This window comes from Hylobates moloch, unplaced genomic scaffold, assembly GCF_009828535.3.
Source record: "Hylobates moloch isolate HMO894 unplaced genomic scaffold, HMol_V3 SCAFFOLD_18, whole genome shotgun sequence".
Classification (NCBI taxonomy): Eukaryota; Metazoa; Chordata; class Mammalia; order Primates; family Hylobatidae; genus Hylobates; species Hylobates moloch.
Window position 1 is genome coordinate 74,651,009 of NW_026652293.1, and position 16,047 is coordinate 74,667,055.

General features: G+C 40.7%; 1 protein-coding gene across 11 annotated transcripts in view; it reads right to left on the reverse strand.

Annotated features, from left to right (window-relative positions):
• The window catches only part of PLD5 (phospholipase D family member 5), a 451,018-nt gene that overhangs the window by 25,968 nt on the left and 409,003 nt on the right, over positions 1 to 16,047 (reverse strand). For all 11 annotated transcript variants that reach the window (XM_058430447.1, XM_032136222.2, XM_032136223.2 and 8 more), the window contains 2 exons: positions 6,061 to 6,197; positions 1,101 to 1,269 (listed from right to left, as the gene is read on the reverse strand). In XM_058430447.1, the coding sequence (XP_058286430.1) occupies positions 1,101 to 1,269; positions 6,061 to 6,197 (306 nt within the window). The remainder of the gene's footprint in view (positions 1 to 1,100; positions 1,270 to 6,060; positions 6,198 to 16,047) is intronic.

Here is a 16,047-nt window from a genome sequence, read left to right on the forward strand (position 1 = left end):
ACCTCCAGTCCCAATCCAAAAATGCCTCTCACACAGCCCTCCAATTTCGCTCTTCTCCTGTCTGGCCTTGGGATATTCAGGGTCAGGGCGATCTTGGAAGCCATGTGTCAAAGTTAATTGCAGAGCCCTTGATACCCTGGGTCCCTAAATGCTGCAAGGAATGCAGCTTCATTACCTAGAAAAGAGCCTGCCACAGGCCGGATTCTGCTGAATGACTGCATGGGGGTTGAGAAAAGCTGAGGCCTAAAGGATTAGTGGTTATGAGGTGGGTAAACATGGAGAAGAAGAGTGTTGTAGGCAGAGGGAATCGCTTGCACCAAGTCTGGAGTGGAGGAAGAGGGTGATGAGGACTGGAGCGGAGTCAAAGATGAGCTAGAGAATTAACACATTTCAGGTATTCCTAGTTCCCAGTCTTACCTCCCTCAAGGTCTCCAGAGGTGGATTAGTATGTGGCCCAAGGGACCTGGGGCAAGCATGGGGACCAGACTACGAGGCATCTGGGCTGGGGTACATCTGAGCGTGCTGGTGCATGCTCCAGTGCTCTGTTGGTCACAGTCTTACAAATAGGAACAGGAGGTGAATGGGGTTGTGAAAGGAAAGTGGAGAGGGCCGGGCGCGGTGGCTCGTGTTGGTAGTCCCAGCACTTTGGAAGGCCAAGGTGGGCAGATTGCTTGAGCCCAGGAGCTCAGGACCAGCATGGGCAACATGGTGAAGCCCCATCTCTACAAAAAATGCAAAACTAGCTGAGCCCGGGAGTCAAGGCTGCAGTGAGCCAGGATTGTGCTACTGCACTCCAGCCTGGGTGACAGAGCAAAACCCTGTCTTAAGGAGGAAAAAAAAAAAAAAAAAGAAAGAAAGAAAATGGAAAGGATGCAACAGAAAGTGAGAAGAGGGCTGGACGGAGGAGGCGTCAGGAAACATGAGCTCTACTCTCCTTTTTTTGTATGTGATTGTTTTGAAAAAATTACTTAACGGGCTTTTTGAAGATTGTCATCCTGGTTCTTACTGGAATTTTACACACAGGCATATGCTTGCAGCTTTCACACACATGCAGAGGGCATCCACTTTTTATTTAATAACACAGTCAACATAATACTTACAACTTTCAAACTGCAGTTGGCTATTTCAGTGCAAATCGCTTTAAGAGATGAAATAAAGTTAAACGTAAGGGGATCAGTTTCCTTCCAGAAGCTTAAAAGGAGTCGAACTCTAACGCTTCGTAAAACTAATGCTTCTCTTATTTTTGCATCCAAGTCTGGCCAGTAAGTCCTGCAGAAATCATATCCAAATAGCAAAAATAAAGAAAGTTAGTTTGGGAAAAGAAATTTACTAGACAGCATAGAACATTGATATTACCCGGATCAGCACTTTATCCTGTAATATATAAACAACCTCATCGGAGAGGTTGAAAAACATACAAGCCTCTTAGCTTAGGCACCAAGAAATGATGATTTGCTGGGACCTGCCCCTGCCTGAAAGGAGGTTTCCTACCACCAGGTCCTTGGGCTGGGGTGGGGAACAGGCTGACTGCCACCAGAGGCCACCCTTACTACGTCTCTGACGCTACCTGGCCCTCAGTCCACTAAGAACTGATTAGCCAGTAGAATTCCAGTTAGGAACCCTGAGCACCCCCTCCGTCCCCAACTGCCACCAAAACCTCTCTTTGGCGATTGTCCCCAAAATGAACTTGTGCTCTGGTCATCTGAGCTTCCCCACGCTTTCTTTTCCCCACTGTCTTACTGTGGTGTCTCCTGACCAAGCCTCCCACGACTCCCCTGCCTTCCACGTTTTCTGCAGGGCCTTTGGAATCTTCCAACAGGCAAAGTTTCCCCAACAGGCTCGGCCTTTTCTCTGAATCCTTAAGCCTTTGCCTTAACTCAATCCTGATTCTTCCCTGAGGCCGCAGCTTCTCCTGAAATCCTGCGTGCGTTTTCTACCATGACCTGGCCACTTGGCTTATGATGTGTGGGACAGCATCCCACTTTGCCTCTGCTGACCCCGAACACACACTGTCACTTCCAGAACTGTCATGTAATTCTTAAGTTAACAAAAAGCTTTCCTGTCTTAAGGACCAAGCCTTAAATAACTCTTCCTCCCCTTGGCCCTGACATTTGTAGACCTTTTGTTTACTCATCAAACTCTTGCCCTGGTTCTAGGCCAATTCAGTATTTGAACTAATGATACATTATTTGAAAGTGTAGCCTGCCAGTGTCATAATCATTGCACTGCTAAAGGCCTCCTGTCCTTATTCCCCACTCTCTTAATTGCTCTTTCATCACACGCAGGCTGCAGATTCATGAGGCCTTCAATCTGCCCGGTCCATCAGCTCCTCCTGTCTCCCTCGCCTGCCCAGCCTCATCTCCGTTCTGATCACTTGAAAGCTACTTGCCTCTGTACCTTCCTCTTGCTCTTGGCAAAAATCTAGATCCTGGATCCACGCTACAGTTTTCTTTGTCTGGCTTTATACCCATGAAGCTGAGGACTACAGGAAAGATGATCTCAGCCTTGTGCTCGAAATTGGTTTCTCTGCCTCCAGTCACGTACTTCATCAGTGACCACCACAGTGATCCATCTAAAGCAGACCTGGTGATGCTACTTCTTGAATTAAAACAGTGGGGCTGGCGCCGTGGCTCACGCCTGTCATTCCAGCACTTTGGGAGGCCAAGGCGGTGGATCACTTGAGGTCGGGAGTTTGAGACCAGCCTGGCCAACATGGTGAAACCCCGTCTCTAATAAAAATACAAAAATTAGCTGGACATGGTGGCATGCACCTGTAATCCCAGCTACTTGGGAGGCTGAGGCAGGAGAATGACCTGAACCTGGGAGGCAGAGGTTGCAGTGAGCCGAGATCTTGCCATTGCACTCAGCCTGGGCGACAAGAGCAAAACTCTGTCTCACAAAAAAAAAAAAAAAAAAAAATGGTTGAATGAATGCATAAATAAAAAGCATTAATACTTCAAAGGCTAATCAGACTACATTTTTATTATTCCTTTACACATTTACTAATTTCCTTGTGAAAGATGTATTTTATGTGGAAGAAATAAATAACAACCCCAAACTGAGACCTAAATAATTGACTTGCCTAAGAAAGAGAGCTTGATTGCCAAGTCAGGAAGAAGTGAAATAGGGCTTCTGAATTTTTTTTTTTTTTTTAATGGAGTTTCACTCTTGTTGCCCAGGCTGGTGTGCAATGGTGTGATCTTGGCTCACTGCAACCTTGGCTGTCCAGGTTCAAGCGATTCTCCTGTCTCAGCCTCCTGAATAGCTGGGATTATAGGTGTCTGCCACCATGCCCAGCTAATTTTTGTACTTTTAGTAGAGATGGGTTTTCACCATGTTGGCCAGGCTGGTGTTGAACTCCTGACCTCAGGTGATCCGCCCACCTCAGCCTCCCAAAGTGCTGGGATTACAGGCGTGAGCCACCATGCCCGGCCGGCTTCTGAATTTTTACTGTAGGATTTATTTAGTCACAGATCATTGTTCCATTCCCTTCCTACTACCTTGAAAAGTAGAAGTTATTTCTAACACTATTGCTAAATAATAATATGTGTTTTTTTTACACACTGTTCATCATTTCTGATTTGGGAGTGTATGATTTTTCTCTCTTTCATTGGATGTTTGGCAATGTATAGACTAAAAGTTAAGTCTGAAAGATTAATTCTATTAACATACTGAAATTTGATAGTATTTGCCTATTTATTAAAGTTGAATTCACTCCTGAAAAGCTTTTCTGGGACTAGATAAAGATGAGTAACCAGTCTGAATTTATGCAAGTAATTAATTTATCTGATTGAGAAGAATTTAATTATAATCTTGATGCTTGGTCTACTTCTTATGTCTCTTTGATGACCTTTCCATTTAGAAAGTTAAAAGCATTTACAGCTTTAAAATTTTAAAAATACAATAAAAGAAGTTTCATTTAATAGCTGAAATGGTAGATTTATAACCAAAATGCAAAATTTCAAGTGAGTCTCTGATTCTTTAACCTTCTTTTTGTTTTCTCTAGATTTTAGATTTCTAAACTATTTTAGATCCTCCATCCTAATTATTTACCCCTTGACCATGAAGAATCTCAATTTTGTTCATAGAACTTCATGGAACAAAGGTTTTGTCAATCCTGAGAAATCATTATGCCATCCTAACATATAACTCCCTGAACTTGACCTTATTCTCCTTCTCAATAACAGGAAAATCAGGCAAAACCCATATTCTGTTTTGAAATGTTCCCAAAGCGGAGGTAAAATCTAAAACTAAATCTAAAACCAAGTGAACAACGAAGGGAGGAAAAATAAAAAGGAGGGATAGAAAAGGTGTGGAAGTGTGTGGTGAAAAAATCCATGAATGTCCAAAGGATGCACTATGTGTATGTATGTATGTGTGTGTGTGTGTGTGTATATATATATGTATGTATATATGTATATATGTATGTGTATATATGCATATATATGTATGTATGTGTGTGTGTATATATATGTATATATGTATACATACGTATATATGTGTGTGTGTGTATATATATATGTATGTATATTGAGATGGAGTCTCACTCTGTTGCCCAGGCTGGAGTACAGTGGTGTGATCTTGGCTCACTGCAACCTCCACCTCCTGGGCTCAAGCGATTCTCCTGCCTCAGCCTCCCGAGTAGCTGGGATTACAGGCGTGCGCCACCACACCCAGCTAATTTTTGTAAAGATGCACAATATTTTAAAATAAAAGTATTTCAATAATATGAATCTTGCAGCTAAAAGTGCTTTTCTACTAGCTGTTACAAGAAATGATCATTTTCTGGGGGGAAGACTCTTTTTGTAATCCTATGGTTATTTGCATAAAGAAGCTACATATTATGCATTATGTAGGGTTGGTGATTAAGAACTATTCAAGCAATAAAGGGCACACTTAATCATTTAGCCTCAGTAAATGGTTGTTTTGAAACTGTAATATTCCAAATTAAAAAGGCCTTGGGTCGCACTCCCAAAAATATGCACTTTGAAAACATTTCCTGGATCAAACTAATTATTCAAGCACCTCTGCATTCCCAGCAAGAAAGCAAAAGTGGGAATACTTAAGCATGGCCGTGCATTTATGCATGCAATGATTTCCGAAAGAGTTTGTCATAAATTCCATCCCTGAATTTATTCCATGTTTGCATGCTTAAGCAATGATGAATTATTGAAAAGCACTGCATTTTTAAACTGTTCTCTTTTCACAGAGAGGGATGGATTGACTGAGAACATAGATATTTGAAGTTTCTTTCTCCTTTTTTTTTTTTTTTTTTTTTTTGAGATGGAGTCTCGCACTGTCGCCCAGGCTGGAGTGCAGTGGCACGATCTCTGCTCACGGCAAACTCCGCCTCCTGGGTTCACGCCATTCTCCCGCCTCAGCCTCCCAAGTGGCTGGGACTACAGGCACCCGCCACCACGCCCGGCTAATTTTGTTTTTGCACTTTTAGTAGAGACGGGGTTTCACCATGTTAGCTAGGATGGTCTCGATCTCCTGACCTTGTGATCCACCCGCCTCGGCCTCCCAAAGTGCTGGGATTACAGGCATGAGCCACCGCGCCTGGCCTTTCTCCTTTACACTGAGAAGATATGATGAGAATTTGGCATTAAATGAAGACTGCTGTGAATATCAAACAACAATGCTTCCTTTAAGGAAAGTCTGGCAAGACTACTCAGTTTCAATATGCCCTTTTCAGGTATATCCTTGTTAATAATTTTCAAATGATAATTTTTTTCATATCATATTTTATCTTTTATCCTTTCAAATAATTTTCAAGTTGAGAGCAACCTAATTTTCTTTTGAAAGTGACTCTCATTTTCATAATGTAAACTACTGAGGTACTTCTGTAGGGTGAGACCATGAGCCTTTAAAATGAACCCACTCTGGGAAAAGGTCCATAATGAGTAAATCGCCAATACACGTTAAACAGCATTGAATGGTGTGCTCTTCCTAAGGCTACCTGATAGCATCTCCATTTCCAGGCTGGCTTCTCCTGTGGTGCCCAGTTTAGTGCCTGGTCTTAGGGACTGGGTTCTAACCAGAGGCTGGGCATTCACTGACCTTTTGGTGCTTGTGCTGGAGATAGGCAGGTAGTCCATGACAGCGATGTACACATACTGCTTGGCATCATCTATCACACTGTAGATGGCATCTATGTCAAAACTTCTGTTTTTAGGGCAAAAGAGTTTTGGAGAATTCTGTGAAGACACAAAAGCCAAACGTTTAGCCTACTAATTTTTGGCAGCTGGGGATTTCTTTATTTGCTTTGTTTCCATGGACCTTGGCTTGTAATTATATTTTTGCAAACCTAATTTCTGCTTCATCAAATTAGACAAAGATATTTTCAATCTTATTAAAGTTGAATAAAGATCGAAGTGTGGTGGGATGGGTCTCAAGTCTGTTTTGGAAAGAATTCGTTTTTCATCTGACACATTTTGATTTTCAATTTTTATGTATTAAAAAATTTAATTGATACATAATTGTATATATTTATGGGGCACATAGTGATGTGATTCATATAATGTATAGTGATGAGATTATGGTAATTAGCATATCTGTCATCTCAAACTTTATCATTTCTTTGTATTGGAAACATTCAATATCTTCCAACTATTTGAAACTATCTAATATATTATTGTTAAGCATAGTCATAGTTAACTACAGTCCTATAGAACAAGGGTCCCCATTCCCCAGGACAGGGACCAGTACTGGGCTGCAGAGCAGGTGAATGACAGGCAAGCAAAGCTTCATCTGTATTTACAGCCGCTCCCCCTTGCTCGCATCGCCGCCTGAGCTCCGCCCCCTGTCAGATGAGTGGGGGCATTAGATTCTCATAGGAGCGTGAGCCCTACTGTGAACTGCGCATGTGAGGGATCTAGGTTGTGTGATCTCCTTATGAGATTGTAATGCCTGATGATCTGTCACTGTCTCCCATCAGCCCCAGATGAGACCATCTAGTTGCACCAAAAGAGGCTCAGGGCTCTCACTAATTCAACAATATAGTGAGTTGTATAGTTATTTCATTATATATTACAATGTAATAATAATAGAAATAAAGTGCACAGCCAGGGATGGTAGTCCAAGCCTGTAATCCCAGCACTTTGGGAGGCTGAGGTGGCCGGATCACCTGAGGTCAGGAGTTCAAGACCAGCCTGGCCAACATGGTGAAACCCTGTCTCTACTTAAAATACAAAAAATTAGCCGGGCGTGGTGGTGTGCACCTGTAGTCCCAGATACTCGGGAGGCTGAGGCAGAAGAATCACTTGAACCCGGGAGGCAGAGGTTGCAGTGAGCCGAGATTGCATCACTGCACTCCAGCCTGGGCGACAGAGCAAGATGCTGTCTGAAAAAAAAAAAAAAAAAAAAAAGAAAGTGCACAACAAATGTAATGCCCTTCAATCATCCCAAAGGCATCCCTGCTGACCCTGGTCCATGGAAAAACTGTCTTCCATGAAACCAGTCCATGGTGCCAAAAAGGTCAAGGACCACTGCTTTAGAACAATGGAAGTTATTCTTCCTATCTTACTGTTATTTTTATATCCATTAACAAATCTTTCCCCACCCCCTCTTTCCCCAGCCTCTAGTATCTTCCTTTTCACTTTTTACTGAGGAGAGAATTCTTGCTTTCAGTGTACACACTTCGGAGGATCACTCCACCTCCAACCTTACACAATTCTGTCATACACAGCTAATAATTTTCTCAGGTGTTACTACACACGCACACACACTGCACATAGCAAGCCATTTACCCCAGCATTTTCATTTCATCTGAAATGTGATGACGTGGGCATAAAAATGTTTCAAACTCAAAATCTAAAAAAAAAAAATAGAAAAATATTGGAGTTTTTTTTTTCTCCAAAATCTTTCATTGAGTTAGGAGAAGTGTTGATCGTTGAGAAAAGGTCATCGATAACAGTGCAGGAAAATCTGAGGGAGCTATTAAGATGCCCCAATTCAGCAGGAGAGCCGGAGAAGAAGGATGTTCGGAAAGATTTAAGCGAAATGAGAAAAAGAGGCAAATTCTGCTTGAGGCATTTTTCTCATGTTGCTTGAGGTGGTTTTCATCTTATAAAAATATGGTGGTTGTAGACGCAGTTGCTGTAGAAAGGGAAAGATGTATTTGGTTTTCTCATTATTTTTCCACTGGACAGGACAGCGGAAAAATAGTGTTTCTCATAGTTCCTGTTTTACTTTGACAAGCAATACGCTGTGACGAGTATCACATAAATAATGCCAGGGGCATTATAATGGGGCATAAATAATGCCAGGATGTTTAGTACCAAAAGGCTGAATAAACGGATTTTTGGAACTGCCTGAAATGAATGGTAATATTGGGCGGTCAGAGCTCCTCCTCACCGATTATGCCTGGATCAACTCCCTACACTGCACAGTAGGAGTCCCCACCCCAGCTTAGAGCTTTGTGAGATGGAGCTGTTGGACTGGATGCCCACCTTAGAAGGGGCATAGGGGTAAGGAAGGAGCATGCTGAGGGTCACACACCTTCCAGGTTTCCTCACACAGAAAGTCCTCTTGGCAGGTGACCGTGAGCAGGATGAGTTGGTTTTTTCAAAAATAATTTCAACTTTTATTTTAGATTCAGGGGGTACAGGTGCAGGTTTGTTACATGGATATATATTGCGTGATGCTGAGGTTTGAGGCACAACTGATCCCATCACCCAGGTAGTGAGAATAGTACTCGTTTTTCCACCCGTGCCCCCTTCCTTCCCCCCTGCACCAGTGGTCCTCAGTGTTTAGTGTTGCCGTGTCTATGTCCATGAGTACCCAATGTTTACCTCCCACTTATAAGTGAGAACATGGTATTTGGTTTTCTGTTCCTGCATTGATTTGCTTAGGATAATGGCCCCTAGCTGCACCCACGTTGCTGCAGAAGACATGATTTTATTCTTGTTTATGGTTGCGTAGTATTCCATGGTGTATATGTACCATATTTTCTTTACAGGATGAGTTTTTGATCATTTGTTTCTTTCTTTTGGAATGAGGATGAACTTCAAGTCTGTTTTTTAGAGGTAGTCCTACACTCCTCTGTCATCAGCACACAGATATGCAGATACTCCATCTGTCACCAAGACAGACAGCGTGTGCTTCTGCAGGGTTTCCTGGGTCTGTCCCTCCTCTTACTCTTGATCACTCAGTACGTTTCCCTCACTTGGGCACTAGTGCTGCTTGTGGGGATGTTCTAACATCTTTCTAACTCATTGCCTTATCTCTGGGATGTTTAAAAACAAATATACATCACTCCCAGGATGAACTGACTCCTGGTTTCTCAGAATCCAGCTTGAACTCATTGGGAGGGGTGTATCCATGGTCCTGTGTCCCTGCCTCCTTCATGTGCCAACTGCCATCCTGTCTGTGACCCCAAATGCAAGTAATTACCAGTCCATGGCTGTGCCCTCATCATGTTCATCATGTCTGACTCTGGGCATCTCTGCTTATGCTGGCTTCTCTGGCTTATGTGTCTTTATTTTTGTCTGTCAAAGTCCTACTAATTCTGTTCTCAAAATTCCAGCTCAAATGTGATCTCCATGAATTTTTTTATTTTTATTTTTTAGATGGGAGTGTTGCTCTGTTGCCCAGGCTGGACTGCAGTGCTGCGATCTCAGCTCACTGCAACTTCCACCTCCCGGGTTCAAGTGATTTTCCTGCCTCAGCCTCCCAAGTAGCTGGGATTATAGGCGCCCACCACTACACCTGGCTAATTTTTGTATTTTAGTAGAGACGGGGTTTCACCATCTTGGCCAGGCTGGTCTTGAACACCTGACCTCATGATCCACCTGCCTCGGCCTCCCAAAGTGCTGGGATTACAGGCATGAGCCACCAAGCCCGGCAATGAAGTTGTTTTTAAATCTCCAATCAAAGGTTGCTTTTCCCAACCTTGTACTCCCATACTATTGATTTCTTTTGCTTTTTCTTTTTTACCATCGTAACCATTTTTAAGTGTACAGTTCAGTGGATTTTAGGGATTGTATGTTACTCATTTTCCTATGACATTAAATATATTCAAATTATTTAATTCCCTTAGCCTGTTGGCTCTGCTTTAAAGGTTCTTTGGTTAATGTGGAGAAGCTGAAGATCTTCGCTCCTGATGGGCTCTCAGAAGGCCAACTCTGAACTCTGAAATGCTCACATTTCTGTTTCAGTTAGGAACTCCCTGAATTTCACTGCTTGTTCCAAAACCAGATTTTGGTTTTGGGGAGGAACAAATGTAGGCAGAGTTGTCTGTGGTGTCTTTACATTTGCTACTATCTTACAAGTATGGACACTGTGGCCATAATTTAGAGGAAAGAGCATGGGCTTTGGTGATACAGGCCAGACTCTAGCACTTAGAACCTGGGGCATCTTGGTGTGTCCCTTCCACTTTTTGAGCCTCTGTTGCCTAATGGGGTTAATGACAATAACACACCTTTCATACTGGTTTGCTTTGAAGCTCAAATAAATGAACGGCCTGTTCGCTGGCTGGGTTCCATGCCCCTCTTCTGTGCATGCTTTCATTCAATCAGCAAATATTCCTAGGCTCTGGTCTAGGAAGGGGACATACATCAGTGACGAAGACAAGATCCCTGCTTTGTGGAGCTTCATTCTAGTGCGTGTTACATGGCATTGCGTTCATCTGTCTATGTGTTTAGCCACTTGCTTGTGAGCTGCCTTGTTGTGTATCTCTGGCATCTTGTGCCATGCACATATTATATGCTCAATACATACTTGTGGAACAAATGTGAAAGTGCTTCATAAATGCATAAGTGGAGGTTTGTCGGTTGGAGTCTGTTACTTCAATCTGGGTATTTCCAAACCTGTGTCAACAGATCTTTATAAGCACTTACCTGCCTTATTGCTTCCTGTGTTCCCGCTGCCTGACACAACGGCAGGTACCCCAGCTCTGTGTGTTTATGAAGGAAATGCATAATTATTTGTATCAGTCCCCTTGCACCTGGGGGCTGGGTGGTACTTCGCTATGTGTTCTAGAGTCTTCTACCTTTAAAAATAGTGCCTGGATAGTGGCTGTAAAATGTTTGCCCCGAATAGAAATGAATAAACAATGACACAAAAGAATGAGTGGCAGAGGAAGTTAACTAGTTCCAACTGTTTAACGAAAGAGAGGGCTAAGTTTCCCTCTCATCGCTCCTGAATTAATTTTCCGAGCCTTGTGCTGTGTACTTCTTTGTTCCATAGTAAAGTAGAAGGAGAGGGAAAATACAGATCCTCTTCAATATTCCAGCCCTGTGGCAATCTTTTACCAGTCAAGAGCTCTTGAGGGACCTGACTTCTAGGTTAATCTGGGTTTGTCTCTTAGATCAATAGGCGCCACATGAATGTAATTTATTTTGCATACTCATTAAATAATCACCTTGTACAGACCTTAGCAGGTTCTTAATTATTTCATTAACAGTTTCATGGTTTTAAAAAAGTATATACTCTATTTGTAGAATATATATGTTCAAATATAATTAAATATGAAAAGACAACCCATGGAATGAAAGAAATAAAATATTGGCAAATCATATATTTAAACGAGACACCTGAACCCAGGAATTTTAGGCCAGCCCCAACAACATAGTAAGACCTTGTCTCTATAAAAAATCATATTTCTGTTTAAGGGACTTGTATACAGACTGTATAAAGAACTCTTATAACACATATTTTTGAAATAATTTAAATGGGCAAAAGATTTCATATTTGATAGATATTTGTATCTCTTCTCCAAAGAAGAGACACAAATGGCCGATAAGCACGTTAAAAGATTTAAATCAAAACAAAAAAAAAGATTACATTTTATACCCTCTAGTAGAGCTAAAATAAGACAGAAAATAAGTGTTGCCGAGGATGTGGAGAAATCAAAACTCTCATATATTGCTGGTGGGATTGTAAAATGGTGCCACCAATTTGGAAAACAGTTTGGTAGTTTCTCAAGATGTTCAACATAGAGTTACCATATTATCCAGTAAATCTACTCCTATGTATAAACTCGAATTAAAAACAGCTATTCACATAAAAACCTGTACATGAATATTTATACCAGCACTATTTACAATAGCCAAGAAATAGTAGCGGTACAAATGCCCACCTGTTGATAGATGGATAAACAAAGTGTGGAATATCCATACAATGGAATTATCTAGCTATAAAAAGAATAAAGGCAGTATTGGTCCATGCTACAATATGGATAAACCTTGAAAGCATTATGTTAGGTGAAAGAAACAATCACAAAATACTACACTGTATATGATTCCATTTATATAAAACATCCAGAAAAAGGCAGATTCATAAAGAAAAAGTAGACTGGTGGTTGCCAGGGACTGAGAGAAGGGAAAATAGTGACTGCTAATCAGTATGGGGTTTTTTCTTTGTGGTGAAAAAAAGTTCTAAAATTAGATTGTAGAAATGGTGGCAAAACTGCGACTATACTCAACCCCACTAAATTGTATACTTTATTTTTTATTTTTTATTTTTATTTTTTGTAGTTTTAGTAGTGATGGGGTTTCACCATGTTGGCAAGGTTGGTCTTGAGCTGCTGACCTCAAGTAATCAGCTAGCTCCGGCCTCTCAAAGTGCAGGGATTTACAGGCATGAGCCACCATACCCAGCCTGAATTGTATACTTTAAAAGGGTAAATTTTATGGTGTGTAAATTACATCTCTGTAATGCTGTTAAACTAATTAACAATATAGGCAGAAGGTTCTAAAGAGGAATGTGATGCATTCCTCTTTATTTTTCCATAGCAGCATCAAGTTCTATTTAATGTCAGCCCTCACTCACTAAATGTATCTCAATATACATGACTGACAGGTGAATTAATTGAACAATAAACAAATGAAATCTGTCTAACATCTAGATCAATAAAAACAGACCTCGAACTAGTCTTTTATCTTGGAAAGCAATTGCTTAAGCTTAAAGGCTCCAAAAAGTAATCTACAAGACAGAAACAGCCAACTATTGTTCCCATCCTCCAATTTCAATGGGAAATGCAAGAAAATTAGAATTATCTGGCCCAAGTTACTAGAAATCACACAGTTAAATCTAAGTGCCTATCTGTGTTCCATGAAAAAATTGGAAATAGTCTATATTTGTATCATAAGTTAAAATTTATATCTAACTATGCTATTATCAATTATCTAAAATCTAACTTTGAGAATGGTTATTAAGGTCTTCAAACACTCTTTATGTGTGTTCAACTTAGTCTTGAGACAATCAGCTTATAAAAATATACTATTTTAAGATACAACAAATATATTGAATTAAATTTGTCTTGGTATTTGTCTGGCATATATTACTGAGAAAACTGTATGCATTCTGGAGCTTTCTATTAATATTACTACTAATAAAACCTATCCCACATTCATTGCTGCTTTTAGCTAGCACTAAGTGAAGCATTGGGAATACCAGTGATGAAGAGAATATATTAATAGTAGATGATCTTCAGAGTCTAATAAAATGGTGGGAAAGATGATTATAAATAAATAGTTATAAAAGTTATAATAGAAGGGAGTTCAAGGAACTTTGTCTGAATGATATCAATTCCAATTGCAGGGTTTTCTGACTGTTTTTGTAACTGTAAGATTTTATACCGGCCGGGCGCGGTGGCTCATGCTTGTAATCCCAGCACTTTGGGAGGCCGAGGCGGGTGGATCACGAGGTCAGGAGATCGAGACCACGATGAAACCCCGTCTCTACTAAAAAAAAATACAAAAAATTAGCCGGGCGTGGTGGTGGGCACCTGTAGTCCCAGCTACTCGGAGAGGCTGAGGCAGGAGAATGGCGTGAACCCAGGAGGCGGAGCTTGCAGTGAGCCGAGACTGCGCCACTGCACTCCAGCCTGGGTGACAGAGCGAGAGTCCGTCTCAAAAAAAAAAAAATAAATAAATAAATAAATAAATAAGATTTTATACCTCTCCAGAAATGGTGTTCAATCAATATCCGTTGAATTGAAATTCAAAGGCAGGCTTGATTTTATTAAAAAATAGAAAATAAAACAGGAAATTAAAATAAGTAAATAAAAAAAGGAAGTAAACTAGAAATACCATTTGACCCAGCCATCCCATTGTTGGGTATATACCCAAAGGATTATAAATCATGCTACTATAAAGAGACATGCACACGTATGTTTATTGTGGCACTATTCACAATAGCAAAGACTTGGAACCAACCCAAATGTCCATCAATGATAGACTGGATTAAGAAAATGTGGCACATATACACCATGGAATACTATGCAGCCATAAAAAATGATGAGTTCATGTCCTTTGTAGGGACATGGATGAAGCTGGAAACCATCATTCTCAGCAAACTATCACAAGGACAGAAAACCAAACACTGCATGTTCTCACTCATAGGTGGGAATTTGAACAATGAGAACACCTGGACACAGGGTGGGGAACATCACACACTGGGGCCTGTCATGAGGTAGGGGGAGGGGGGAGGGATAGCATTGGGAGATATACCTAACGTAAATGATGAATTAATGGGTGCAGCACACCAACATGGCACATGTATACATATGTAACAAACCTGTACGTTGTATACATGTATCCTAGAACTTAAAGTATAATAATAAAAAAGGTATTACATAGTTTAAAAAACTACCCAAAGAAATGTCTCACAACTCTTTTTGTGGTGAACTCTTTAAGAAAAAGCCACTTATGAATTTGCCCTAGAAAATAACAAAGGTATCGAATTGTAGTCGATTTTACTAAAGGCCTGAGATCACTCTCTCTGGGAAACACATTAACTTTAGAATCAACAAAAAACTGACTCTTTCCCTGTTTAAGGGTTAGTATGTAAATGTATGCAACAACCACATTCACTTATCTCCAAGGTTGAAGCTGTAAATTCAAAATCCAGTGATTATTCAAAATTTTTTCATTAATTCATCTATTTTTTGCCATTTCCAATTTGTTTTTCTACTGGACCTGACCAAGCGATCCATGCTTGGCATGTAGTGTCACTCTGTGACCCTCTGGATTAAAGGTTCCTTGGCAAATTTTCTATTGCTGCTCATCCACAAATTGGGAATACTCCTTGGCCTCCTGGTCTTATAGGGTCATCTTGAGATGAATTGAAAATGTCTATATAATTTATATTTATGTTTTGTTAGTAAAATGCCCTATAATATGCTACTCGCGACTCCATTCTTGACCTCCTCCATACAAAAATGTTATTTTACCTCTAGCTGATGAACATCCTTCATAGTCTCTTTTCTGCTCTTCACATTTATGCGAATTTGTTGTTTAAGACAACTTGAACTTTGTCTTTTCTTTCTATTGTTACACTTCTAAATTTTCTGCTGGTGTTTTCATTTGAACAGGTAAAAAGGATACAATTCACTTATTTATCTGCAATAAAATGCTGTTTAGTGACATAAAAGTTGTTGGCATAAAAGCACCGATATCAACCAAGGTCGAAATAGCAATATTAAGTTGGGAGCATGACTTAGAGAAGTTGATCTGAACATCAGGATAATTTCTGAAGCTTGCTTCAAATAAACATTCTAAAATCTCATCTCAGATCCAGTGGATAAGATCCTGGGTGGGGACAGGGGACACTGTAAATCTGCACTTTAAACAGACTTCCTAGCCAATTCTTAAGTACAGTAAGTCCTCACTTACTGACGTCGACAGGTTCTTGAATACTATGACTTTAAGCGAACTGATGTATGATGAAAACAATTTTACCGTAGGCTAATATAAATGAGAGTTAAGTTGCTATGGCTTATTTCTGGTCCCCAAAACAGCATCAAACTTCTAAAGACCAAAACACTTTCAATATTAAACATTGAAACAAATGTGAGCTATACATACATTTAAGAAAGACTAATAAAAACAAGTAAAATAATTATTTACCCTCTTACTCCAGTTCAGGGCCATGGGTGGCCGGAGCCCCTCACAGCCGGGACCCCTGTGGACAGGATGACATCCCATCACAGGGCACACTCACACACACATTCACACTCGCTCACACTGGGACCACATAGATCTGCCAGTTCATTCCACTTGCACACCTTTGAGATGTGGGAGGAAACAGGAGTACCCGGCAAAA